General features: G+C 38.5%; 2 protein-coding genes across 5 annotated transcripts in view; one reads left to right on the top strand and one right to left on the bottom strand.

The window, feature by feature from the left end:
* Positions 1 to 27593, top strand: part of FAIM (Fas apoptotic inhibitory molecule) — a 182458-nt gene that overhangs the window by 95810 nt on the left and 59055 nt on the right. The window lies entirely within an intron of this gene.
* Positions 1 to 27593, bottom strand: part of CEP70 (centrosomal protein 70) — a 68608-nt gene that overhangs the window by 14925 nt on the left and 26090 nt on the right. For all 4 annotated transcript variants that reach the window (XM_066245539.1, XM_066245536.1, XM_066245538.1 and 1 more), the window contains 9 exons: positions 26930 to 27020; positions 26680 to 26803; positions 25768 to 25948; positions 24698 to 24867; positions 23920 to 23970; positions 13523 to 13604; positions 13343 to 13431; positions 10576 to 10650; positions 951 to 1056 (listed from right to left, as the gene is read on the bottom strand). In XM_066245539.1, coding sequence (XP_066101636.1) covers positions 951 to 1056; positions 10576 to 10650; positions 13343 to 13431; positions 13523 to 13604; positions 23920 to 23970; positions 24698 to 24867; positions 25768 to 25948; positions 26680 to 26803; positions 26930 to 27020 — 969 coding nt within the window. The remainder of the gene's footprint in view (positions 1 to 950; positions 1057 to 10575; positions 10651 to 13342; positions 13432 to 13522; positions 13605 to 23919; positions 23971 to 24697; positions 24868 to 25767; positions 25949 to 26679; positions 26804 to 26929; positions 27021 to 27593) is intronic.

Genomic DNA, 27593 nt, shown 5'->3' with positions numbered 1-27593 from the left:
ATAAAGTAAAAATGCAGGCCCAGTTCAGTAGTAAATGACCAAACTTAACTGCACTCCATTTATTAAATGCTCATCTACCTAGTCTATAATATCAATAAGGTAAGATCTCTACATCGCACCACAAAGAAAGTTAAATTTTGATGAACTAAGTATCTAAATAAAAAATAAAACCATAGCCCTGGCTGGTTGGCTCAGCAGTAGAGCGTCGGCCTGGCGTGCGGGGGGACCCGGGTTCGATTCCCGGTCAGGGCACATGGGAGAGGCGCCCATTTGCTTCTCCACCCCCTCCCCCTCCTTCCTCTCTGTCTCTCTCTTCCCCTCCCACAGCCAGGGCTCCATTGGAGCGGGGATGGCCCGGGCGCTGGGGATGGCTCCTTGGCCTCTGCCCCAGGCGCTAGAGTGGCTCTGGTCGCGGCAGAGCAACGCCCCGCAGGGGCAGAGCATCGCCCCCTGGTGGGCAGAGCTTCGCCCCTAGTGGGCGTGCGGGGTGGATCCCGGTCGGGCGCATGCGGGAGTCTGTCTGACTGTCTCTCCCCGTTTCCAGCTTCAGAAAAATACAAAAAAATAAAGAAAAATAAAAGAAAACCATACAAGAACCTTAAAAAAATAGATTTACTAATGTAACAACTACAACAATATCAACCACAGCAACAACAAAAATAAAAAAGGGAAATGGCTTAAGGGGGGAGAGTAGGGAAAAGAACTATAAAATCTTATCAGCTTTTTACGTACCTGCTTTGAAATAGGCCAAAGTCTCTTTTAAGAGGTAAGACAAATTCTAAGTCAAGCTACTGACAATGTTTTTAGCCAAACAGGTATGTCATGGCAAGATAAGACAGGATAAGCACACAAACAGGATACAAGTATTCCTCACCAATGATAATTTATTACACTACCACTGAAACCAAGGTTGATTACAAACACCAATCTCTTTGCTAGTTATTCAATACCTGGAAGTACCTCTGGTCTATTAGGGCCTGCTGCTGGTTATCTTTGCTGGGCTCATCTTTGATCTCCGTGTTCTCAGCTTTTTTTGGACCAATAAGATCCTGTAACCTAAAGGGGGAAAAGAAATCAAGTTAATACAAAATGCTTTCCTAGATAAGGGATTGAGACAACAAACTGAGCCAGTAATCCAGCTACCCTCCCAACAGCTTTGTCATTTTATATATGTATGCATGCACACTGGCACACATGCAAATATGCATTCTAAAAGTCACTGTAAAACAAAAAGGTCCTCTCAATAGACCACAAATTAGAAGGACTCATTGAAAACAAAAGGGATTACTCTGAAGAAGGAACTTCTAACTACTTCCCAACATTTGAAAAAAAAAAAAAAAGGAAGAATAGTAAAGAACAGCAGCAAAGGATGGAAGCAACTTCCAAGGAATCCAAGCTTAGAGGCTCTAGGTAAGGGAAGCAAGAAGCAATGCGCAGGGCAGTTGGTTGGTTTGGGAACTGTAGTAGCAAGAACTAGAGAGTAGCCTGACCAGGCGGTGGCGCAGTGGATCGAGCGTCGGACTGGGATGTGGAGGTCGCCAGCTTGAGTGCGGGCTCATCTGGTTTGAGCAAAGCTCACCAGCTTGAACCCAAGGTCGCTGGCTCGAGCAAGGGGTTACCCGGTCTGCTAAAGGCCCACGGTCAAGGCACATATGAGAAAGCAATCAATGAACAACTAAGGTGTTGCAACAAAAAACTAATGATTGATGCTTCTCATCTCTCTCCGTTCCTGTCTATCTATCCCTCTCTGTAAAAAAAAAAAAAAAAAAAAAAGAACTAGAGAGTATGGTCCTTCCTTCTTCATGTTCCACTGTGCCAAAGAAAGACAGCACAGTAGAACATGAAGAAGTGATGTCTGGCCAGTGATGTCTGGCCTCAGAGGGCATGAAAACCCATGAGACCATTGTTCTAGGTGGCTACCGGAACGCTGGAAGAGAGCCTCATTACCCAAACAAATAACTCTGTAGGAGTGTATCCACCTAGCAGCAAACCGCTGCCCTTCTCCAAAAATCTCTGAAGTCAGGTTATAGTAGGCACTTTCCCTTCCACACACCATACCCTTGAAGAAAGTGGTCTCTTATTACACCTACTTCAAATTAACCATCTTAACTTTGAGTATGCCTATCAGTTTCCTACAGAACCATCACCCATCAAACTATATTGCTCACAAAAATTAGGGGATACTTCAAAATTAATATGAAGCAAGTTAATTCCATGACTCATTAATGAACTTGACCTGCTGTTTCTAAAACAGAATAGCAATATGCTATCATGTCATTTGCCGGCTAAAAATAATTAACTGGCTCCTACTACTGTGTGAATTAAATCTAATCTCCTTGGGTCAGCATTTGAATCTCTCCATGCTGTTAGTCCTAACCCAATATTCCTGACTCCTTTCTCACCTCATTTCTTACTATTACTCTACAATTATCTACTCCAGCCACATGTATTGCCCTTGATCTTCACTTAATTGCTCTTCTCTGCTCTCTGGTGAGTATGTGACCAAAAAAAAAAAAAGTTAATAAAAGGAATTAGCTCTAGGTAAAAAGTCAACTCTCTTTCCTCTAGTAGACACAAAGACCTCATAATCCATTTTTCACTTGACTTACCACCTATTTACCATATTCACATACTTTATAGTTTTGCCTAAAGGCAGTGACAGGAACATATTATCCAGAACAGTAGTTTTCAACCTTTTTACACTTGGGGACCAGTGAAAATAGAATTATTTCGGGGACTAAGGCAGAAATCACCCTGAGCATAAGTGAATTTGAATAACATTGCTGGGTCTATAATCTTCCTACAACATTAGTGTGGTTAACTCTTTCATGGACTAGCACAAAATTTCTGACGGACCAGCCCTGTTCCACAAATCGGCGACTGAAAAACACTGATCCAAAATACAAGAGATGTAGAAGAGCTAATATGCTCTCTAGTAAGAATACAAGTAAATTGTTAAGTCTGAATTTAAATGTTGGTAAATCTTGCAGACTTGCTCCTTGACCCTTCGGAATATTTAAACCGGGCAAAATAACCTTTGAAAAAGGTTACTGTATTTCTGAAAAGCATCACTGTTTTTCAAAAAACTATCTGAAAAGCTAACAGAAAAGCAGACACTCTGGATTGAAAATTAGACATTTTTTAGAATTAGCACCACCAATGCTTAGCTAAAGAACAACTTAGCTTATCTGCACCTATAGAAATTCTTTCCTTGACTTATTAACACTAATAGAAATTCCTCCCTTCTATTCATGTAATTATTCTCCTTCCCTTTCTCATAAAATCCCTTTGCCATTAACCCCAATTGGAACACTATATAAATTTCCACCTGAATCAGTGCTTCCTAAATAGCTATTCTTTTGGATCTTGAACAAATACTTGTTGCCTCTCACTTTGGACTTTATTTTTTAGCTTAATACTTCTATTCACATAATTATTCCCTTCCTTTTCTCATAAAAACCCTTTGACTTCACTCTGTAATTGGGACACTATTTGGGTTTCTGCCTATATTCTGTATTCAATTCTTTCTGATCCCAAGTAATTCCTGTTGTTGCCTCTCATTTTGGCTTTTTTTTTTTTAAGTTCTTAGCTTATTCTCTCATGAAAACTCTGCACAATCACCAGAGAGTCACTGAAAAATCCTCACTCCTTCTTTGCCAGCACCAACACTGGCCTGTGCAGTCCCCCTGACTTTCATTCCATTATTATGTTCTTTTCGCTGTTTTCTTTTTATTTTTTTTAAGATTTTATTTATTTTAAAGAGGGGAGAGAAAGAGAGACAGAGAGAGAGAGAGAGAAAGGGAGAGGAGCAGGAAGCATAAACTCTCATATGTGCCTTGACAAGCGCAGGGTTTCAAATGAGCAATTTCAACATTCTAGATCAATGCTTCATCCACTGTGCCATTACAGGTCAGGCCCTTTCGCTGTTTTCTTGAGATAATCGTCCTCTGATACAGGCCATCTCTGACAAACCTATGTTTGGGTTAATTTTTCGTAATCCAAGAAATCATAAATCATGGCAAAGCCAGTAGTCTTGTCACCACAAAAATGGGTTCTGAATCCAAATACAAAGATAACATCTGGTGTGGTCTTCTATTTTTGGCAAGTTTTTCCTGAATTTCTGTCTTAGGTACTGTTGCCTTCCTAGGGTAGAGGGCATTAATGACCATTTGTTTAGGCTCAAGTAATCTGCTAGTCATGAACTTTCTGGTCAGGATAGTTATTGTGCCATTCACAACGCTGGCTGACCTTCAAGCAGTCAGGGAGAAGAAGCCTTATTGTATTTATTTTATTTTATTTTATTTTGTTAACAGTGTTTGAGAAACTTATGTTGTAGCAGAAGAGGCTGTACTTAGATATATGCTAGGGTTGTCTTGTAGTTCCCAAAGTGGTGAGCAGGGCTGGAAGGCCATAAAGATCCCCTAAGAGTGGCCAAAGGAAATTTTACCTACTTAGCAGACATTCATTCCATGTAGACAAGAGCTACAGCAATTTCTTTGTAGAGTCTGGGAAAACCAGAAAACCTTGTACTTCCAACTTAAAATATGCTATTATCTCTTTAAGATAAGTTTCTATGTACAGACACTTTAGAACTTTTAACTGTCTGCTGAAGCCTTTCCATGATCTCATGTGACTCCCATTCTGCAGATGAGGAAGGAGTTGAAAAGTAGAATGCCAATTTTGTTTATAAGTCATGCTAATTTAGCCATATTGCTACAAAACACATGTGTACATCAATGTGGGCCTCTCAAAGTTGTATGTTCCCCAAGTCCTTTTCCCTACATTCTTAGAATTTTTTAAATGAAAGGGATAAAAAAGTGGGTGGTTCTCTTCAATCTAGCAGTCACACCTCTGAAGGCAGCTGTTTCTCTAGGAGGGAATCCATCCAGTTCCAGGCCCAAACCACAGGCGATGATGCCGGCTTTGCCCGGAGAGCCATGGGGGAGAGCTGCCCTCTGCACACCAGGCTTGGTGCACAGTCTGTGCATCACACTCTCCAGGGGGAGCTGCTGTTAAGAATTCGGTCCTTCTAATGTCTCCTCTCCCTCCAGACTCCCAGCTGGCCGTGCACACATGCATTTCTACATTCCTAACCCAGGTGCCTCTGTTCTGTGGTCTCTTTATTGGGGGCTCTGAAGAAGGCACTTTTCAATTCTCTGTATGGGGTGGGAAAGCCTTAACTGAAACACTTTTCTCTAGTCTGACCTTACTTTTCCACTCCCAGGCCTTCTCCTAGGCCCATGAAACAGCAGTCTTTTGAGCCAGGCTCCTAAGGGAGATGCTTCCTCTGTCTCTGCTACGTGTCACTGACTGACCCTTATCTGGAACCGTTCCCTGGGGAAAACAGAACAATGAGGACCCAGTCTTTTGCTTTTTGGTCCCTTGCTTATAATATTGCTGTAAGTGAATCAAGTCTGGCTTATTAATTTCGTTTTGGCTTGCTGGCCTACCTGACCACCTCGATGCCTGTCATTTCAACACTAGGGTGACGGGGTTCTGATTTTGTTTCCTCCTAGCAAAATACAAATACCACTGGACAATTATATGGAACTGTGCTTTGGTTATCTTGCACTGGCAAACCTACCTGATCACTTCCTATCAATAGAATTTTATAATTAACCTGTTTGTAATATTAACTCAAAGAAGAAGAGTCCATGTTTTCCCATGTTAAATTGATAGCCTCACTTGATATTGAAGGCTGGTTAACTAAAAAGTAACTACAACTCTAAAGGAAAAAAAAACCCTGAATTTCCTCTGAGTCTAAGAGGAAAAGAGACTTTCCCCTCCTTTCCTTATAGCATTTCCTTTGGAAAAACTTGTAGCTATAAATCCTTTCTCTGTCACTTTAAGAAGAATGTAAATTTTAAAGATCACATAAGCCTCTTGCCAATTTACATCCTAGGAATGTCTGTCTTGGGAGCTTTGGAACCATTTCTTTGAAATGTGGACATCAGGGAGGACCCTGCCTTGACTCTACATCTCTCTTGGAGGTCAGTCTAGGCTCCAGGCTCTAAATTGTAACTTCCTGCTAGTCTAAAAATACAAGAAGTTCTTTTTGCCTTTGGATAAAAACAATTCATATGTTGTAATGGACTGCATCTGCCTGGCTGTACAAAAGGGTGAGCTCTGTCTACACAATCTCTTTGGCAGACTGCCTATAATGTACATCAGGCTGGGTAAATGTTTATTCAGCAATTAAGCTGTTTTTTTCCTATATATGTGGAAAGGGTTTACTGGGTTCAGTTCTTTGAAAAAATATCCTATCTCTGCCACTTAATAAAAATTTGAAATTTGTTACCTTAAAAATTTTTTTCCATTGGCTGTTTTGTTTGGTCTAATGTGGTGGTTAAGGATGTGAGCTTTGGATTCAGAATGATTGGACATAAATCCAATTTCTTTCAAAGTTATTCTATATACCACTTGAGTGATGTGGGCAAGTTAGCTAACATTTCTAATTGTCTCCACATCTAGATACTACAAAAGTTCCACACCTAAAAAAAAAATAATAATAATAATAAATTTAAAGTTCTGAAAACACAAATAATTTCTTTAAATTCAGCAGAAAAATATTGCAAGGATTGGCTCTGAATAATAATTTTAAAGGCTAATAGTGAAAAGTCAATTTGAAGACCAAAGCCTAAACGAACAACACAAAACAAATACAGTCAATTCTTATCTGTGGTAGTTATATCCAACAAAGTCACCATAAACACTAAATTAACAAAGACTAAGCCATTGCTCCTAGGGAAAATACAGGGTCAGGATCCTGCATGCATCTCGTCACATTTCTTCAACTGATCAATATTTAACCTAGTTTTATGTGTGTTAATGTTTAAAGACATGGCTAACAGCACTACAAGTCATGCCTAAATGAAGTTTACTTAACACATATATTTTTTCTGTAAGATACATCACAACCTTCTTGTGTACACAGCACTTCAACACTATGCTTGGGGGCCATCTTGGAAAAATCACCAGTAAGAAAACACAAAATGGGAAGGGGAGGGGAGGGGAGAGGCAAAGGAAAGGGAGGGGAGAAAGGAAAGGGGAAGGAAGGAAGGAAGGAAGGAAGGAAGGAAGGAAGGAAGGAAGGAAGGAAGGAAGGAAGGAGGGAGGGAGGGAGGGAGGGAGGGAGGGAGGGAGGAAGGGGAGAGAGGGAGAGGAAGGAAGGAAGGAAGGAAGGAAAGAAGGAAGGAAGGAAGGAAGGAAGGAAGGAAGGAAGGAAGGAAGGAAGGAAGGAAGGGAGGGAGGGAGGGAGGGAGGGAGGGAGGGAGGGAGGGAGGGAGGGAGGGAGGGAGGAAGGGAGGGAGGAAGGAAAGAAAAAGAGAGAGAAAGAGAAAGAAAGAAAGAAAGAAAGAAAGAAAGAAAGAAAGAAAGAAAGAAAGAAAGAAAGAAAGAAAAGCACAGTAATAAAAGGATGTTTGTTCACAGTATGAGGGCTGAAACAAGGGCAGAGTGTCATCTTGTTCAGCAGCTGGAAATGTTTATGTTGGGCATGTCCATGAATGATTATGAAAAGTGCAGCAAGTATTGATTTTAGGGTTGAAAATAAAATTTAGAAGGTAGTCAAGTTCACGGATATGGAATCTATGAATAATAAAGATTGACTATATGTATTATCTCTGTATATATAAGTGCATTTGTGTATGTATGTATATATATCTTCACTAAATACACTTCCCTTAAAGTCAACAGATTCCTCTGAAGGGGATCAGGATATGCCATTCCAAAATTTGCCATTTTGACATAAGAAATGTTTTTTGTTTTTTTCAGTTTTAAAAAAATATTGGCCCTGGCCAGTTGGCTCAGTGGTAGAGCATTGGCCTGGCATGCAGGAGTCCTGGGTTTGATTCCCGGCCAGGGCACACAGGAGAAGCGCCCATCTGCTTCTCCACCCCTCGCCCTCTCCTTCCTCTCTGCCTCTCTCTTCCCCTCCCGCAGCCAAGGCTCCACTGGAGCAAAGTTTGCCCAGGCGCTGAGGATGGCTCTGTGGCCTCTGCCTCAGGCGCTAGAATGGCTCTGGTTGCAACAGAGCAACGCCCCAGAGGGGCATAGCATCGCCCCCTGGTGGGCATGCCGGGTGGATCCCGGTCGGGCGCATGCGGGAGTCTGTCTGACTGCCTCCCGTTTCCAGCTTCAAAAAAATACAAAAATAAATAAATAAAATAAAATAAAAATAGCTTTAATTTTATTACAAAGCAATATATATTTACTGTAAAAACTGGGAGAATACAGAAAACAACTCCAAGTTCATCAATTCAAATGCAAATTATGTTTGGCTACCTGGGATCATGGCAGATTATTCACTTTCAGGGCATTTTTTTTCTTAACTGGATTTGACCTCAAAAGCTATCTTAACACAGTGCCTGTGGGATGTATAATACCTGATCAGCGTTGGCCCATGGGTTGATATCTTTTTATTTTTATCTGTTCCTTTCTGATGTCTTTCTCTAGGACCGCCTGTTAATATATACTCAGGTATACACATACATTTTAATGACATAAGAAATGTATAAGCTGAAGGAATCTGACAAATGGCAGGTGCATGAAGGGCTCTCTGACCTCTCCCTTCTTTCCTGAAGCAGATCCTGAGACCCTCCTGTGACAGGTGCCCTCCCTGTGCCAGGAGGAAAGGCGCATGTTTATCTCTGAAGACAAAGGGACACCAAGAAGAATTTAGTTTCCTCCAGTTTACTACCCCTAGCTCATACTCTACTGTCCTATCACTTTTTCCCACAACTTTCTACTCTTCCTCAAACCTAGTATAAAAACACTCAGGCTTAACTGCTTGTTCAGGTCATTTCCTTAAGGAGGTTCCTATGTCAGGTAAAACTTATATTCAATATATTTGTATGCTTTTCTCATGTTAATCAGTCTTTGTCAGCTTAATTTTCAGGCCCAGCCAGAGACCCTAAAAGAGCTAATGAAAAGTTTTTCCTCGCCTATACTTTCTCCTCTGACTTTTTACGTCCCTATATCTTTTTACTAGTTGCTTCTCAACCAATTTTCCCATTGGTTAATGCATCAATAACTACCTAGTCATTCAGGCCTAAAACTTATATCAGTCTTGATTTTCCCCCTCAGCTGCCTATATTCAATCCATCACCAAGTCTTATCAGTCCTACCTATAATATTTCAACACTTCTCACCATCACCACTACAGCCAACTTCGATTGTGTCACTACCATCTCCTGTCCAAAACCTCACACAATAGTTACTCTTACACTGTGTCACATTTAGTACTTCTATATCAAAACTGTCTTATTTGTCTTATTTTCACTGTGCTTCTCCCTTCATGTAATCTCCATGAGGGCAGGGACCTTTTCTATTTGGTTTACTACTGTAATTCCAATACCCAGAATACCAAAATGTCAAGCAATAGTAGAAAAGGAAAAAATATTAATTGAATGAATGAATGCCTTTTCAAACCTTCTACTTCTCTCTTTTTTTAGTTTTCCTTCTCTACTATTTTAATTTAATTCTATATGTAATTCTTGGATATCCAAAATACTTGCCTTTCACTGTGGCATATATTGCCACAGGAAAAAAGAAACACAGTTATTAAAAAGTGAATTTAACTAGCGTGCGGAGGACCCGGGTTCGATTCCCGGCCAGGGCACACAGGAGAAGCGCCCATTTGCTTCTCCACCCCTCCGCCGCGCTTTCCTCTCTGTCTCTCTCGTCCCCTCCCGCAGCCAAGGCTCCATTGGAGCAAAGATGGCCCGGGCGCTGGGGATGGCTCTGTGGCCTCTGCCCCAGGCGCTAGAGTGGCTCTGGTCGCAACATGGCGACACCCAGGATGGGCAGAGCATCGCCCCCTGGTGGGCAGAGCGTCGCCCCTGGTGGGCGTGCCGGGTGGATCCCGGTCGGGTGCATGCGGGAGTCTGTCTGACTGTCTCTCCCTGTTTCCAGCTTCAGAAAAATGGAAAATAAATAAATAAATAAATAAATAAAAGTGAATTTAATACAATTTAGTACAATTGACTTAATACATCTAATAAATACATTAACTCATAGAGTTTCCACAACATTTCATTCCAACGCTCCCTCAAGTCCCATTCCCTTGAACCAAAGAGTAAACATAGATAATCTTCAGAAAATACTATTGGAGGACAAATTTTTTGAAATTCCTCTGAGTACATGCTTTCCAAGTCAAGAAATATATAAGTGGTGAATATGAATGGATCACTGCATTCATTCTGGTACTTTTAAAGTATAATAAGATATTCTTCAGGTCATAGCTACCACCAACACAAATTTGGGGCTTGTCATTTCTAATTTCAACAATTCTCTTACAATTCCTCTATGACTTCCAAAAACAATTTGCTAGTTAAAATCTTGCCCTTTATTACATCAGGCAAACACCTTTTTCTTGTTCGTACTTAGGATGAATATATAGCCAAATCCAACACAATGGAAATTATTTTTAAACTATGGAACCAGAACTATCCCTTTTTAATGTAATTTCCCTCCATCAGCCTGGTAATTTCAAGCCAAGCCCACTCTAAGATAAGCATGACAGGTAATAAAATGCAAAAGCGTAATATATTTATAGCTTTGGTAAAATATAATTACTTCATGTTTTTCTTCAGGGATTTCTCCAGTTTCTTCACCTGTTGTTTATAAAGTCTTAATTCATGCTGTGTAGGCCTGCAGAAAGTAAGTCATGTTGAATACAGTCAATTTACTGAATAAAACTATAAAGCTATTTAATAATAAACAATAACATATACCTTGTTACTTGTCACAATTATGCTTATTACAATTCTCAAAATATTCCATGACCACTAGTGAGAAATTTATTGATCACTGAATTTCTTCTACTCTGTATTCCCTGTCCAAAACGTTTTACACATTTTTATTGTTGTTAACCAATTAATTTTTATACTGAAATATTTCAAATGTACAGACAAGAACTGGGAATAGTGAAACAAACAGTTTTACTATATTAAAGTTGAATATTAACAGATTTTTTCAAATCTTTTCAAAAAATTATACATATACTTAAAACTCCATGTGTGTCCCTCATTAATGTCATTCCATTCCTTTGCATAACACAGGTATCCACTATCCCAAATTCACGTTCATGATACCCATGCATATTTTAAAATCTTTACTATCTATTTATAGAATCATAAATTTACATATTACTATATGGCAGGTTGTTAAGATTTATATAAGTGGTTTATACAGTAGATTATCAGACCCCTCTCCACTAAAGTATAAGCTTTATGAGAACAAGGTATTTGTTTTGGTCATTATACTATACCAACTTTGAGTGGTTCTCGAAGTGTGCACCCTAGATTTCCAGGTGTGCCCTATAGTATTCCAGAGAAATATGTGCCTGTTGGGGACCAAAAAACCAACAGGGCTTTTGCAGTTTAGATTTTTGGGGGACAGAGGTGTGGGGAATTGGCTGTAAACTGACAGTCTGTCCAACCCCCCACCTCACTTGCCTGATTAGGTTGCAAAAGGCTGTTAAGCTGTGGTGCTGGATTGTTTACACTACCTCCCATGTCCCCAGGAAAGACCTGAGGCAAGTTTCTTCTATCCTTTGTTAGGTGTAAAGTTAAGATGATGTGTATGGTGGGGGTTTTCTGCACTTGGTAAAATTCTTGGGTTGCCTTGGAAACATAATCAAACATCTCACTGATTTGCTAATGGTCCACTTTGCCCTACAAATAAAGCAAGATGTGGTTTTTCCATGTGCTTTGTTCTTGCCAGCAGCAATTACAGGGTCCTCCCAACCCTTTATTTTCTTAATTCTGCACCGATCCCACTCAGGACCTGGAATTACTAGCTGTGCTGGTTTGCAGTATGTGCCCAAATATAAAAATAAATATAGTTATTCTATTATATCATTTCATCACAGAAATACCGCTCTTTTTGTTAACATATTATTATTGTATTTATTATTAACACATCATTATATTATTTTTAGATAAATACACCCAAATAAAATGCATAGATTTCTCAAAAAGAAGCATGATATTGAAGAATCCAATTCTGGAAGTGAGCAAAAGTTAAGTGTAAATAAAATAGGACTTGAAGGCTGATGGGCAGAATTTATAGCATTTTCCATCACTTAACACTGAACAATACAACTGGATTAGAAATCCATTCATGGAAGCTTCAAGTGATTTGGTTTAACATTAACAGAAGAAGAAGAACTGGCAGCTATATCCACTGATCGAGGATTGATGATTAAACATAAGGAACTGTCTCTTGAAGCCTTTTGGATTTCTATAAAAGAAGAGTATGTGGCAATATCTAAAAAAGCTTTGAACATTTTACTACAATTTTCAACATCCTATTTATGTGAATTAGGATTTTCTACCCTCAACACAAGAGTAAAAAGAGAAGAATTCTTCAATGTACTGATGAGGAAATGAGAGTCTGCCTTTCAAATATATGCCCAAACATTAAAGAAATAGCTAGGACACATCAGGCTCATGTTTCTCATAAACACAAGAATGAAAAAACTTAACACATTCATGCCAAGACCTGCCAAATTTACTAAATCGTGCTAAGAATGTATCTATATATATAAAAAGGTAACTTTTTTGTTGTTTTCTTATTTTTTAACCCCTTTTTTATAAATTCTAAAAAGCATAACTCAAAAAATGTAAGATAAAAATGTTTTTTAATGTCAGAATAAATTTAATTTTGTTGTATTTATTTCATTTAATTACCATAAAAGCACACTTGGACTTTATATTTTTTCTTTAATATTTGACTTATTATAACATATTTCTCAGAAATTTGTATATAGTGTGCCTACAATTATTTGTAGGATTTTAAATGTGCCCCGACTTCAAAAAGTTTTGAGAACCCTGTATTACACTAAAGGACAGGATAGTGTCTATCTTATAACAGCTCTTCAACAAATATTTGTTGAATGAAAAGTCTTATTACTCACTGTCAACATGTAAAGTCTCATCCTTCTGTGGTAGTATGCTATATATAAATGTACCTTTCGTTGTGTGCTATTTAAGCTTTTTAGTTTTCTTCTCCTCCTACCACATAGGATTTTAATGAAATAATAAGATTGTCTAAAGAAATGTGGGAATGGGAAGCATGCTAGTAAGATTGCATCTACTCTTTGAGTTCCTACCCATTTTTTTCAATATAGAGTCCTATTTTTCTCCCTGCCTTTGCCTACCTATGTGATCTCGTTCCTTCCATCATATGAGAAACAACTGATTAAAATGAATATAAGAGTATGAATTTCCCCAAGGTTAGTTTTAGAGTCAAGGGGCTAGAATGATTCATTTAACGTTCCAAATTCCAGTATGTGTTTACTTTCTAAAGGTTACATAAAAATGACTTAGGTTTCTCTCACCTGGTTTCCAAATCTTTTTGAAGATTCAGCTTTTCACTTAATAGTACATCAATCTTAGCTTTTGCTTCTTCAAGCTGATTCTGTAATGACTGCAACACATTTCATAGAAAAATAGTTAACTTTCCTACATGATTATTTCACTTTATAAAAAAGTATTTATGCATCATGTACTCCCCATACCATTAGAAGGCCTTTATAACTTGGTAAGGCTTCAAGACTTCTATAGTCTTCCTCCGACTGACTTTCATCTTCTTTATATTGCCTACGAAAAACCATATGCAGTTTGTTTCTTGTGAAAAAAAAAACACACCTAGCTATAAAAATTAAATCAATTAACCTAAATATGAATTAAAATTTAAGGTAAATTTCCTACTTGTTCTCCTAGAAATACTGGGGGTTTTTGGTGGTACTTTTAAATCACCAAGAAAAAAATAAACTATAGAAAAAAATGTAAAGTATAAGAGGATAAAGCAAACAGATTTAATAGTCTTGACTTAAGTCTTGACACCAGCATTAACCAGTTGTTATCTGTGTAGCAGTCAGCATCTCAGATTTGTTTTTGCATCTGTCAAATAGAGATAATATCTGTTATATATGTCTCACAGGATTGGTGTTAAAAGTAAACAAAAGATATAAAAGCACTGTGTGAACTGCAAAGTGCTACTAGCAAATCAGTATTATTATTTTTAACAATGCTAATGCATTAACACTGGGCTGTCCAATATGGTCAGCACTAGTACATATGGCTAATGAGCATTGGAAGTATGGCTAATGTGACTGAAGAACAAAATTTTTCATTTTATTTTAATTAATATTAAAAACTGAAGCAGTATAAAGTATTTTTCTGCTAAACACAACTTTCTTGTTTAGAGCTCCATTCCACCTTTTTGCATCATATTAAGGTATTACTGCTGTAGCCAAGGGTGCACTGGGTACATGCGTGGCTTATAGTACTGCATACAAACATACTACCAGTTGAGTTAGTGTCAACAATTTGATTCAGTTTGAATGGTTTTTCTTTCTGATGAACCCATATAACAATGTTTATTTTGATAACATATTTATTCTGATACCTATATAAATCATAATAATTAAATTGATATATTTATTATTTTATAAACTATTTTTACAATTAAAAAAATAATTACCGATGAATTTTTAACAGAATCAAGTGGAGATAATATCTGAGACAGTACAACAACTGGGACAATAAAGAGACTGAAAGAAGGTATGTCATAGATTTCCTAATGAATGAACGCTGTTGTGAACATTGTTGGTTTACAACTGACAAAAGAAAAACCAGATAAACTGAACTTCATAAAATTTTTATAACCTTGAGCTCCAAGGACATCATCAATAAAAGACAACCCACAGCCTGACGAGGTGGTGGCGCAGTGGGTAGAGCATCAGACTGGGATGCGGAGGACCCAGGTTCGAGACCCCGAGGTCGCCAGCTTGAGCATGGGCTCATCTGGTTTGAGCAAAGCTCACCAGTTTGGACCCAAGGTTGCTGGCTTAAGCAAAGGGTTACTCGGTCTGCTGAAGGCCCACCGTCAAAGCACATATGAGAAAGCAATCAATGAATAACTAAGGTGTCGCAACGAAAAACTGATGATGCTTCTCATCTCTCTCCGTTCCTGTCACTATCTATCCCTCTCTCTGACTCTCTGTCAAAAAAAAAAAAAAAAGAGTAAAAATAAATAAAAGAGAACCCACAGGAGAAAATATTTGTAAAGCAATAAAGAACTTGTATCCAGATACATAAACAACTCTTGCAACTTGACAATAAACAGACTAATAACTAAATTTAAAACTAGTCAAAGGACTTGAAAAGATATTTCTCCAAAAGATATGCAAATAACAATACGCATATGAAAAAGATCCTCAACATCATCAGTCTGTAGGGAAATATGAATCAAAACCACAATCAAATACACTCAAAACCCACTGGTATGGCTAAAATTAAAAGTATAGACAATAACAAGTGTTGATAAGAATGCAGAAAAATTGGAACCCTCATATACTGATTGGTAGAAATGTAAAATAGAAACATAAAATGCAGCCACTTTGTAAAACAGATTGGTAGTTGCTCAAAATGTTAAACATTTAATGTTACTGCATGACCCAACAACTCCACACCTAAATACATATATGAGAAGTTAAAACATGTCTTGTAAACACAAAAACTTGTAAACAAATGTATGTAGGATAGCATTGTTCATAATAGCTAAAAAATGGAAACAATCCAAATCTCCATCAATTGATAAAAGAATAAACAAAATGTGGTTGGTATATCCATACACTAAACTATTATTCAGACCTAAAAAGGTATGAAGTATTTATACATGCTATAATATGTATGAACCTTGAAAGTGTTGTGCAAAGTAGAAGCCAGTAAAAAATGATCCCATACTGTACATGATTCCATTTATGCAAAATGTCAAAAACAGGAAAATTCACAAATATAGAAAGTAGATTAGTGGTTGGCTAAGGGTTGGGTTCCAGGTGGATAGAAGGTCAGGGATGAGATAGGGAGTGATTGCTAATTGGTTTCTCAAAAGGGTAATGAGCAAGCTCTGAAATTAATCATGGTAACAGTGACAACTCTCGGAATATATAAAAACCACTGAATTGCACCTTTAAAATTGTCAATTTTATGATATACAATTATACCTCAATAAAGCTGTTATTCAAAAAACTTGCTATATTAAAATACTTTAAGATAATAAAGTATTGTGTTAAGAGGCATTTTCAGAAAATACATACAGGTATTGATCGACTTACAACCTATGCAACTTACAAGCATTCGACTTTACAACCACAATAGCTAGCCATGACTGCTCCGCGCCTGGCAGCGCAAGCGTTGCCCAACTAGGCGTACGACAGTGCGGGCCAATAAAATGTTTCGTACATGTTTATATATATATTTTGATATGTTTTGCAATTGGGAAAATGTTTCCTATGGTGTTTTTTACACCTGTATTTTGTATTTTTGTATGCACCTGTATTTTGTAATTTTGTATGTTTTGCAAATATTAAACCAGTTGTACTGGTAATGCAGTGTTTGACTTAAATCTGACGAATGTAAAAATAAGAAACAAAATGGTGTAGAGATGATACAAATGGCATAAAACAAAGAAAATTATGATATCTAACAATAATGAAAGAAAATGATAAAATATGACTTAAAGATCTTTATAACATCATTTCACAGTACTGTACATATAGCCTACTCAACTTACGACCAAACCGTGTTACGACCAGTCTGTCGGAACCAATCGTGGTCGTAAGTCAAGCACTAGCTGTAATCAAAAAGCATCTAAATTAGACACCGAAATCAGAATTAATCATCCAACAGAAATTTTAGAATAATTTTTTTTAGCAGAATCTGAGCTTGTAACTTTGGCCAGCTAAGAAACATTTTAAAGTCTTTCACAAAAACAAATTGTTTTTAGATATAAAGATAGTAAAATAAATCATTTGTTATAAAAATTTGTAGGAAAATCACAATAAAACATTTTATAAAAAGTAAAAGATATTTAATTAAATTCAAAAACAACTGACTGTAAAACACAAGACCTTACATCAAAGATCAGTTAATCCAAAATTTGAAACTTTTCAAAATTTCAGGATGACAACAGAGTAATGGCAGCGTGAGAGAAATTCCCGATTTCTCTCCTTGAAATTTCAACAAATTGAACAACTACAACACAGCTAAGGAACCCCAACAAGGCTTGCAGGCACACCTGAAAGATCCACACACCTCATGGACTAAAGGTGGGGTGGGGTGCAAAGGAGGGTGGAAGATAAAACACATTCGCAGTGGGCTCTGGAGGAGAGGAGACAAACCTGGTGACTGAGTTTTTCTTTCCTCTGCTGGACTATGGGGAGTAGGGCTCTCTGAATCATGTCTGAGGGGTACAGAGAGGGAAACTCGGAGTGACTGGGTCACCTTCTGCTGGGAGGAGTCATGAGATAGAGGGGCAGAGGGGAGATAAACCAAAGCATCCAGAACACAGCATCACGACCAGTGTTCCAGTGGTCTGCCTGCAGTTGGCACTTGGCAGAGACAGAGAAAGCTAAAGTGCAGCCGCCTAGGCTCCCAAATCCCACCTCCCTCACCTTACAGTACTAAGAGTGGCACAGACAAACCCCATAACTAGCACTCCAGAGCCACCCTCTCTCCTAAAGAACAGAGGTGCTCCGCAACTGGTCCCCAGGTCTGTTGAGACATGGGAAAGAGCACAGAAGCCTGAGATTGTCATTGCCAGAGCCGTAAAGCCAGAAAGCTAAAGCCATAAAGCCCTCACAACATGCCCCACACACCAACACGACTGAGGCCCAGCCTACATCATTGCAACAGCAACATCTCAGCGGAGCACAGCCCAGGAACTTGACAGAGCTAAAAGTTGTAATACAGTGACACCTACTGGAAGAACCCTCTCAAAACGTAAATTTATTTTTCCTTTAATTTCCCTTTTTTCTTTTCCTTCTTATTCTTTCTTCTTTCTCTTTTGAAGTTCATTTTCTTTAATTTTTATATTTTGTATCCTTATTTTTAGGGTGTTTTGTTTTTAATTTTTTTGTTTGCTTTCAACATATTTCTGTGTTTTTTCTTGTCATATTTTTTTTGTTTTTATATTTTTATTGTACTTTTTAATTTTCATTTTTTGTTATCTTTAGTTCTTTTTTGTTGTTGTTAGGGTTCTTAACAATACCACTCTCATATGCCATCAAGGAAGAATAAATCAAATACTATGGCTACAAGACAGAGATATAGTTCAGAAAGAAAACAAAAAATCTCCAGAAATAAACCTTAATCACATGGGAACCTTGGAGTTAAATGATAGAAAATTCAAAATTGAAGATCTGAAAATATTCAATAAGATGTAAGAAGACACCAATAGGCAATCTAATGACCTCAGAAAACAAATTCATGAACAAAACAAATACTTCACCAAGGAGACTGAAACTTTAAAAACAGAGATGAAGCCCTGGCCGGTTGGCTCAGCGGTAGAGCATTGGCCTGGTGTGCGAGGGACCCAGGTTCGATTCCCAGCCAGGGCACATAGGAAAAGCGCCCATTTGCTTCTCCACCCCCCCCCTTCTTCCTCTCTGTCTCTCTCTTCCCCTCCCGCAGCCAAGGCTCCATTGGAGTAAAGATGGCCCCAGGCGCTGGGGATGGCTCCTTGGCCTCTGCCCCAGGCGCTAGAGTGGCTCTGGTCGCGGCAGAGCGACGCCCCGGAGGGGCAGAGCGTCGCCCCTGGTGGGCATGCCGGGTGGATCCCGGTCGGGCGCATGCGGGAGTCTGTCTGACTGTCTCTCCCCGTTTCCAGCTTCAGAAAAATACAAAACAGAGATGAAGAACTCAATACATTAGTTGAAGACTGAGGTAGAGGAAAGAATCAGTGACATCAAAGACGGGCAACTAGAGATGCCTCAGAGAGAAGAGGAGAGACTTGCGAATTAAAAAACTGAGAGTGCTCTACAAAAAATTGTCTGACTCCATCAGAAAGAATAACATAAGAATAATGATAATAGCAGAAGAAGAAGAGAAGGAGAAGGGAAGGGAAAGCCTATGCAAATAAATAATTGATGAGAATTTCTCAAGCTTATGGAAAAAGAGCCTCGAATCCAAAAGGCAAACAGAACGCCAAGTTACCGCAACACAGACAGACTTACTCCAAGGCACATCATAATAAAATTGTCAAAAATCAATGACAAAGAAAGAATCCTCAAGGCAGCAAGGGAAAAGAACATAATATATAAAGGAAAGTCCATTAGGTTATCTTCAGACTTCTCAGCAGAAACTCTATAAACCAGAAGAGAGTGGACCCAAACATTCAAAGTACTAAAAGAGAATTACCAGCCAAGAATACTATATCCATCAAAGTTATACTTCAAATATGAAGGAGAAATAAAAACTTTTACAGACATACAGAAGCTGAGGGAATTCATCACAAGAAAACCCCCACTGCAGGTAATACTCAAGGGAGTTATCTGACCAGATACAAAGCCCAAAACAAATCAAAACCACAAGTAAAAGCTCCAACAAGGTCACATAAAAACAAGGATAATCTGTGACAATAACATAAAAGGGGAGAAGATCTACAGTAGCAAAGGAGGATGGAGTGCAGAAGCACTCATAAGACAAAGGACTCTTATACATATGAATATTTTTCTCTTATTAACCTAATGGTAACCACACACGGAACAGATACTACTGAAACACACAGCTTAAAAAAAGAATAAACAGGGCAAGCCCTGGCCAGTTTGCTCAGTGGTAGAGTGTCAGCCTGGCATGTGGAAGACTCAGGTTTGATTCCCGGTCAGGGCACACAGGAGAAGCGTCCATCTGCTTCTCCATCCTTCCCCCTCTCCTTCCTATCTCTCTCTTCCCCTCCCGTAGCCAAGGCTCCATTGGAGCAGAGTTGGCCTGGGCGTGGAGAACAGCTCCATGGCCTCCGCCTCAGGCACTAGAATGGCTCTGGCCACAACCGAGCAACACCCCAGATGGGTAGAGCATCGCCCCCTGGTGGGCACGTGGGGTGGATCTCAGTTGGGCACATGCGGGAGTCTGACTGCCTCCCTGCTTCTAACTTTGGGGGGGGGTGTTAAGTAGAGGGCTTCTGCCTCTGCTAGAGGTCCAAATCCTGTCTGCCTATTCCTTTGGTGTTGCTCCTCTGCCTCTCCAGTTACATACCTCCTCCTCTTGGCTTCCTGCTTTTACCCCAGTTAGACTTCCAAATTGTAACCTGTATTCCCTCATTTTCTCCTTTCACGTCTTACATCTTTGAACTCTTCTATCACCTTTTCTTTAGTAATTTAATACTTTTTCATTATTACTCTCCTTTTACAGTACTCTTGCTTCTTCAGGTAATGCTAATACCCTATTTGTAGATCTGAAAATCCACCTTGAAGTTGCTACAATCTCACCATCAAGTTAGTACTCACTCATAGAAAGAAGACTCATTTCAGTCCATGAACCTTGAAAATACTCTCCTTAAGAGACTCTATATTGCTACAAAGTTTAAATGACTTCTAATTTTCTCATGTGCGAGAACTTTATCTATGTATTATTATATAGCTCCAATTTTCTTCCTATCTCCTTCTCCCTAATGAGAGACATTCAATCCCAACATATGACCTGAGCAGTTTGTATAGGCCAAAATATTTCACGTTAGCTAGACAGGTGATTATGGGATCAAGTGAAAAATTCATTTCCTCCAAACTTCTTCCTCTTCAATCCCAGATTTCCACTACAAATTCATGACAACCAAATTCAACACTACCTCCATAAGAACCTCATCCTTTTGTCATTTTGTCGGAGAACCCCAGTTTGCACAACTTCAGAGGAAACCTCTCACATCATATTCTACATGAGATTTCAGTGATGGCTATGCTACATCAGTGTTTCTCAAACTTTTTTACACTGGGGACCAGAGAAAATAGAGAATTCTTTGGGAGATGGCTAAGGCAGAAATCACCCTGAGTGTAAGTGGCTTCGACTATGATCATTGGGTCGGGTCTGTAATCTTCATAGAACATCAGGGTGGTTAACTCTTTTGCAGACCAGCACGAAATTTATGGCAGACTGGTGGTTGAAACCCTATCCTAAATCCTCTCTACTCTTACTCAAAATCTCAAACTCTCTCTTCATCATCTACATCAGCAGTCAGCAAACTGCTGCTTGCTACATCAAGCAAGCTGTCAGTTTTTGTAAATAAAGTTTTATGGAATATATGCCAATTTATTTGCATATTGTCTATGGCTGATTTCATGCTACAACAGTAGAGTTATTTACTGTCTAGCCCTTTACAATAAAAAGTTTGCCAGCACTTAAACCTAGATTAGAATTTATTAAAGACATAGGCCCAAGGAATCTATTGAATACTTTGGACTATATAGTATTTTTTTTTTTTTTAATTTCTCTTAAGTTGGAAATGGGGATGCAGTCAGACAGACTCCCGCATGCACCCGATCGGGATCCACCCGGCACGCCCACCAGGAAGCGATGCTATGCCCATCTTGGGGCATCGCACTGCCACAATCAGAGCCATTCTAGCGCCTGAGGCAGAGGCCACAGAGCCATCCTCAGCACCAGGGCCAACTTTGCTCCAATGGAGCCTCGGCTGCGGGAGGGGAAGAGAGAGACAGAGAGGAAGGAGAGGGGGAGGGGTGGAGAAGCAGATGGGCGCTTCTCCTGTGCGCCCTGGCCGGGAATCGAACCCGAGACTCCTCCTGTACGCCAGGCCAACGCTCTACCACTGAGCCAACCGGCCAGGGCCCATATAGTACTTTTTAAAACATTGAGTTAATTGCCTGGCCTGTGGTGGCTCAGTGGATAGTGTTGACCTGGAACACTTAGGTCACTGGTTCGAAACCCTGGGCTTGCCTGGTCAAGGCAAATAAGATGAGCAACCAATAAACAGCTAGAGTGAAACAACTACTTATTCCCCCATCTCTCCTTTCTCTGTAAAATCAATAAATATAATCTTTTTTAAAAATTGAGTTAATTGTGAACATTAAAAAATCTAATTTCATTTATAAATCTAATCTTGTAGCTTTTCTTGAAAAATAGCAGATCTTGCCACACTGAACACACATCCCTACATAGAATCAACTGACTAGAGTGTTTAGTAACTGCCCCCTTAAGATAGAAAGTGCACAGCTCTCTGCTTGGCACAATCCCCACCAAACTGGCTTTATTAATTTTCATTGTTTTCTTGATTCTGTGAGCATAAGAGTTTGCATCCTGTCAAGCTATGAAATTCTTTAATTTCCCTCTCTTTACTCTTACATACTGTCATTGTTCATTTTAGTGTCAACTTGGCTGGGTATGGTGCACAACTGTTTGGTCAAACACCAGTCTGGATAGTGCTGTGAGGTTATTTTTTAGATGTGATTAACACATAAATCAACAGACTGAGTAAAACAGGTTAACCTTCATAATGTGGGTGGGCCTCATACAATTAGTTAAAGGCCTCAAAAGAAACAACTGAGACCTCCCAAAATGAAAGGTATTCTGCCTCCTGACTACATTCGACCTCAACACTGCAACATCAACTCTTCGTTTGGTCTCCAGCCTGCAGGCCTAACTCACAGATTTCAGACTTACCAGCCTCATAATCACATGAACCAATTCCTATAAAATCTCTCTACATACAAATGTATATCTTATTCATATGTACAATTTTGTGATTATTATAACATTTTTAGTGTTTTGAAGTCTATTACTTTTCATAATTATGTTGTTACATTTTCTCTCCCTTAACAGATTGTAAAATTCTAGAAATGACTGTATCCAAAACTCTGTCCTATCTCTGTAGAATGTAACACCATGCATGCCATCTAAAAGATAAGTTTCATTTGAAAATCAGAAGGTCCCAGAAGTGTAACACCATGCATGCCATATAAAAGATAAGTTTCATTTGAAAATCAGAAAGTCCCAGAAGTTACTTATAATACTGCTTTCTGAACAGAATGAAGAGTTGGCTCTATCATTAGTTGTTCTTTTCTACCTTTCCTCCCTTTTTCACTTTTTTCCCCTCTTCCCTCCATCCTGCTCTATTTTGTGTCCCAAAGGGGCTAGAAGGAATCAGCAACCAGTGCAGCTCTGTCACTGATCCTGCTGACCTCTGAAAGTCATTGTTTTAAGAATACCAGAATGTATGCTTGATAAAAGTGGAGAATTTATTTGCTTTGTTTCTTATGGTACCCTTACTTACTAAAACAGAACATGGCACAAAGCAGGTGCTCAAATAAATATCTGTTTAAAAAACTGCTCCATCTATAAACAATAAAACAGAATAGCTGTTTTAATGATCTCATATTAATGCACTTTAGATTATTTGGCCTTAGATATCCTTCAGCTATTTTAGGTTAGTCAAAGACCATTCATTATTTTAATTTTTACCCTTAATTTCTTTAATCAGAGGTGATAAGTGTGTTTTACTCCACATGCTTGATTTTTCTTTAAAAAAAAATTTTTTTTTAAATTATTCCTTTTACAGAGGTGAGAGAGAGAGAAGAGGGAGAGAAGCAGGAAGCATTAACTCCCATATGTGCCTTGAAAGGCAAACCCAGGGTTTCGAACTGGCGACCTCGGTTTTCCAGGTCAATGCTCTATCCACTGTGCCACCACAGGTCAGGCTTGATTTTTCACTATGGCACTTTATCTTTATATCATATAAATCTGCATACTAATTAGATTGCACTTTGGTAGGCAGCTAATCTAACCCTATTACTTTGTGAATATACTCAGTAACTATTTGATGGCTTGATGACATCAGTAGAACAAATTATAATACTTCAAAAAATAAAGTAAATCCTATTTCTTCTATGACCAATATTTTGGTGAAATAAATATATATTTAACATAAATGCAGCAATACATTTTAACATAAGTAGTAAAATACAGTCTTCAAGATCTTTATAAAAAAATAAAAAGAAATTCATAGTTACATATTAGGTAGATTTCCAAAGCATATTTTAAATTTCAAAAGGCTGTGAAACCTGTTGGTATGATTCATGACTGGAGAATAACTTTAAAAACTGTAATACATGATTAGTCGTACCTTTGAAGTTTTCTAATTTTAGATTCATAGTAGTCAATTAGGCAAAGCAACCTAGAAAACAGAAAATAACCTGAATTACTTTCAAAATGTGATATGGTAGCATTTACTATTCTCTCTACAAAATTTTAAATTACAGTGTTAAGTGTACAGATAATCTAACAAGTTTATAAAAACTTTAAGTGGTTTTACCAGAAGTATTATAATAAATCATATATTTTGTATTAGTTTCAATATATAGTTTTAAAAATAACCACAGGCCCTGGCCGGGTGGTCCTGTGGCTAGAGTTACTATGTGTCAAACTGGGAATTCTGAGCAAATAAGATAGGAAGAAGTCAAGCACATAAACTGATGAGGCAGCATGCAACACTTCCTACCACCCTCTCCTTCTTGAGTCACTGTTCCTTGGTTATCCTGACATCCAAATGCCCCTCCTCATGCTCCAAAGCTAGCTGAAATCTAACTCTTTTTGACACTTTTCCTTCTTTCAACAACTATAGCCAGTCAATCTGGAAAATTTCTTTCCATCTCTGCAATATCTCTCTTTTAGCCCTAAAATAGGCCTTCATTATCTCCCACCTGGACTATTACAACTCATTACTAACTTGTCTTTCTGTCTCTGGGCTTAATTTCTTTGCTCAGAAATCCTGGGGGTTTTTATCCTGCTATATATAGAAAGTAGAACCCAGTTTATAAGAGATAAAAATAATCACCCCCAAGATAAAATCAGTTTTAAAATGATAAATTTATCTACATATCTATTTATGAAACAAGCATTACTGTCTATCCAAGATGGTATGAGGGACTCTTTTGCAGAGATAAGAAAACACTCTGTTTTGAGTGACAATACGCTCTTCCTCCTCCTTTGTTAATCTATAGATATCCTTTTGCAAAGAAGCAATTATCTCCTGTTGCTCCATTCGTTTTTTCTTATAATGCTGACATTTTGCCTATAAAAAAAATTTCAAAGAACATAATTATGATATGTACATTTAGGACATGATGATGTCCTGACAATATTGTACACAAAGCCTAATCAAGCAGCTTCATTCAAGAATTTCAGTATTGAGGCTATTTTTAAATGGGTGCTGGCTTCAGAATGTTAATGTCATGAATGCAAAAATGTAATAAATAAAATAGGCATAAAATGGGGGAAATAAAAAATGCAAAAGAAATGGGGAAAATAGTGTTTATAATTGCATGCATGCAAGGTTTCATAATAGCAAAGGAATCCGAGAATCTAAAAAAATACAAAAAAAAACCCACAAAGAAAAAGGAAAGCCACTGGAGAGTTTTGAACTACTATGTTGACAGCACACTGAAAAGGTAAGGGGAGAAGCAGTGAGACCAAGAGAGAAGCTGGAGAGAAACGAAGGTGACTTGGGCCAGAGTGGAGACTAAAAGAGGAAAGTTTGGAGAGGAAATTCCGAAACTCAGTTCTAGACATGTAATGTTCTAGATGCCTTTTAGACATCCAACAGAGATATTTAGTAGTTAGTGGGATAGGGGCTGGGAGTTAAGTGAAGAGATCTGGGCTATAGGTTTAAATTAGGTGCTAAGAATTAGACTGAATATCACCAAGGGAGTTAGATTACAGCGAAGAGAAAAGGCCTAAAAAATTAGGACCAAGGAATAACAACACTGAGCAGTTAGGGGGATGAGAAGAACCAGCAATGGGGTTAGAGGGAAACCAAAAGAGGAGATATTCTAGAAACCAAAGGAAGAATCTCAAGAAAGGACAGTAATAGGTCAAGAAAGGTACAGACCACTGGATTAAGCAACACAGAAGTCACCCGTGACCTTGATGAGTTGTTCAGTACTATCATGTAAGAAAATACATAACTTAGTACCTGTAAAGCTTTATGCTCCTTTTGAAGATCTTTTATTTTATTCTGTTGCTGGCAAACCCTATTTAGGGATTCATCCTCCAATTCACCAATTTTGGATTTCACACTCTCCATAATTTGTTCCAAGTCATTAGCTCGTTTTTCCTCATCTATTACTTTGCATTTTTCTAGCTGAAGTTCTTTTCTAATAACAGACAAACAATTCCCTCCTTAGTAATAGACACAAAATCACATCAAAAATCCTACCCAGCCCTGGCCGGTTGGCTCAGTGGTAGAGCATCGGCCTGGCGTGCAGAAGTCCCGGGTTCGATTCCCAGCCAGGGCACACAGGAGAAGTGCCCATCTGCTTCTCCACCCCTCCCTCTCTCCTTCCTCTCTGTCTCTCTCTTCCCCTCCCACAGCTGAGGCTCCACTGGAGCAAAGATGGCCCGGGCGCTGGGGATGGCTCCTTGGCCTCTGCCCCAGGCGCTAGAGTGGCTCTGGTTGCAACAGAGCGACGCCCTGGAGGGGCAGAGCATCGCCCCCTGGTGGGCAGAGCGTTGCCCCCTGGTGGGCGTACCGGGTGGATCCCGGTCAGGCGCATGCGGGAGTCTGTCTGACTGTCTCTCCCCGTTTCCAGCTTCAGAAAAATTAAAAAAAAAAAAAAAAAATCCCATCTAACAAACAATGAATTTCTAGAATTCTTTTATACTCTTAAATTTTCTATCTTATATCACAAACCAAAAGAAATATAGTGTACCATTACAAATCTAAGCTATTGCCAAAAAATTACTTATTAAAAATACTTTTTAAATTTAGTATTTAATCAAAATGGAAAATTAAATTTCAAAATTCTTTTCAAGGCAGTTATTTCTAAACTGTATACCACTTGGATACGAAAAAATCAAGAGAGATTTTTGTATTTCGTTTTCTTACTTAAGCTGCTGATTCGTTTCTATGAGCTCCTGGATCATGTTCTGCTGACGTGCTGTGTCTTCCACCAGTGTTTTCAAGTTCTGTCTCATCCTTTGTGATGACTGTTTGTCAAAAACGATGAGATCTACGTTTTATAAAATGTAATATAAATAGTAAAAATAAGGGTAAGGCAACAAAATTAAAGATAAAATAATATTTTAAAGGAAAAAGCAGCTTTTTACCGTCACGACCAAGAATAGGGTCTGATTACCGTTAAGATCTGTTCTCCTGACTAGACACAAAGGTTTGAAGCCGTGCATCGTCAACAGCACGTTTATGCTCTCCCATTCTGCTTCTTCCCGCTGCAATTGCAAAGCAGAGAGAAAAGCATCAACCTTACCATATAACATAAAAAAATGCCCTCTTGTAAATAATTTCTTTTGTTTTCAGAATAACAGAACAATTTCTCCAAGTTTTTAAAATAAATTTGTATATACACAATGATTAAAATGAAAACAAAACAAGTGCACTGAACTAAATAGACCTTAGGCTTTTTATTTAACTGAACCAGACCAGATACCACTCAAAAAAACAAACAACAAAAACAAAACAAAAAACAGCTGCAAACTAGGTTAGATTAATTGAATAGTAAAGAAAAGGCGAAGTCTGTGGTGGCGCAGTGGATAGATTGTCAACCTGGAATACTTAGGTCGCCAGTTCAAAACCCTGGGTTTGCCAGGTCAAGACACATATGGGAAGCAGGCAATGAACAATAAAGTGAAGCAACTATGACTTGATGCTTCTCGCTGCACCTCACCCCTCTCTGTAATGAAAAGATGAGTCACTTGCAAACAAGTGTCATTTTTAACAATGACTAAGGTCACAAAAAACACATATTTAACTGGTTGGAGCCAATCATTTAGATAGTTTCTTGT

Source organism: Saccopteryx bilineata, chromosome 10 (assembly GCF_036850765.1).
Source record: "Saccopteryx bilineata isolate mSacBil1 chromosome 10, mSacBil1_pri_phased_curated, whole genome shotgun sequence".
NCBI classification, from domain to species: domain Eukaryota; kingdom Metazoa; phylum Chordata; class Mammalia; order Chiroptera; family Emballonuridae; genus Saccopteryx; species Saccopteryx bilineata.
The sequence above is the reverse complement of the archived record's forward strand: the minus strand, read 5'-3'. Positions and strand labels throughout refer to the sequence as shown.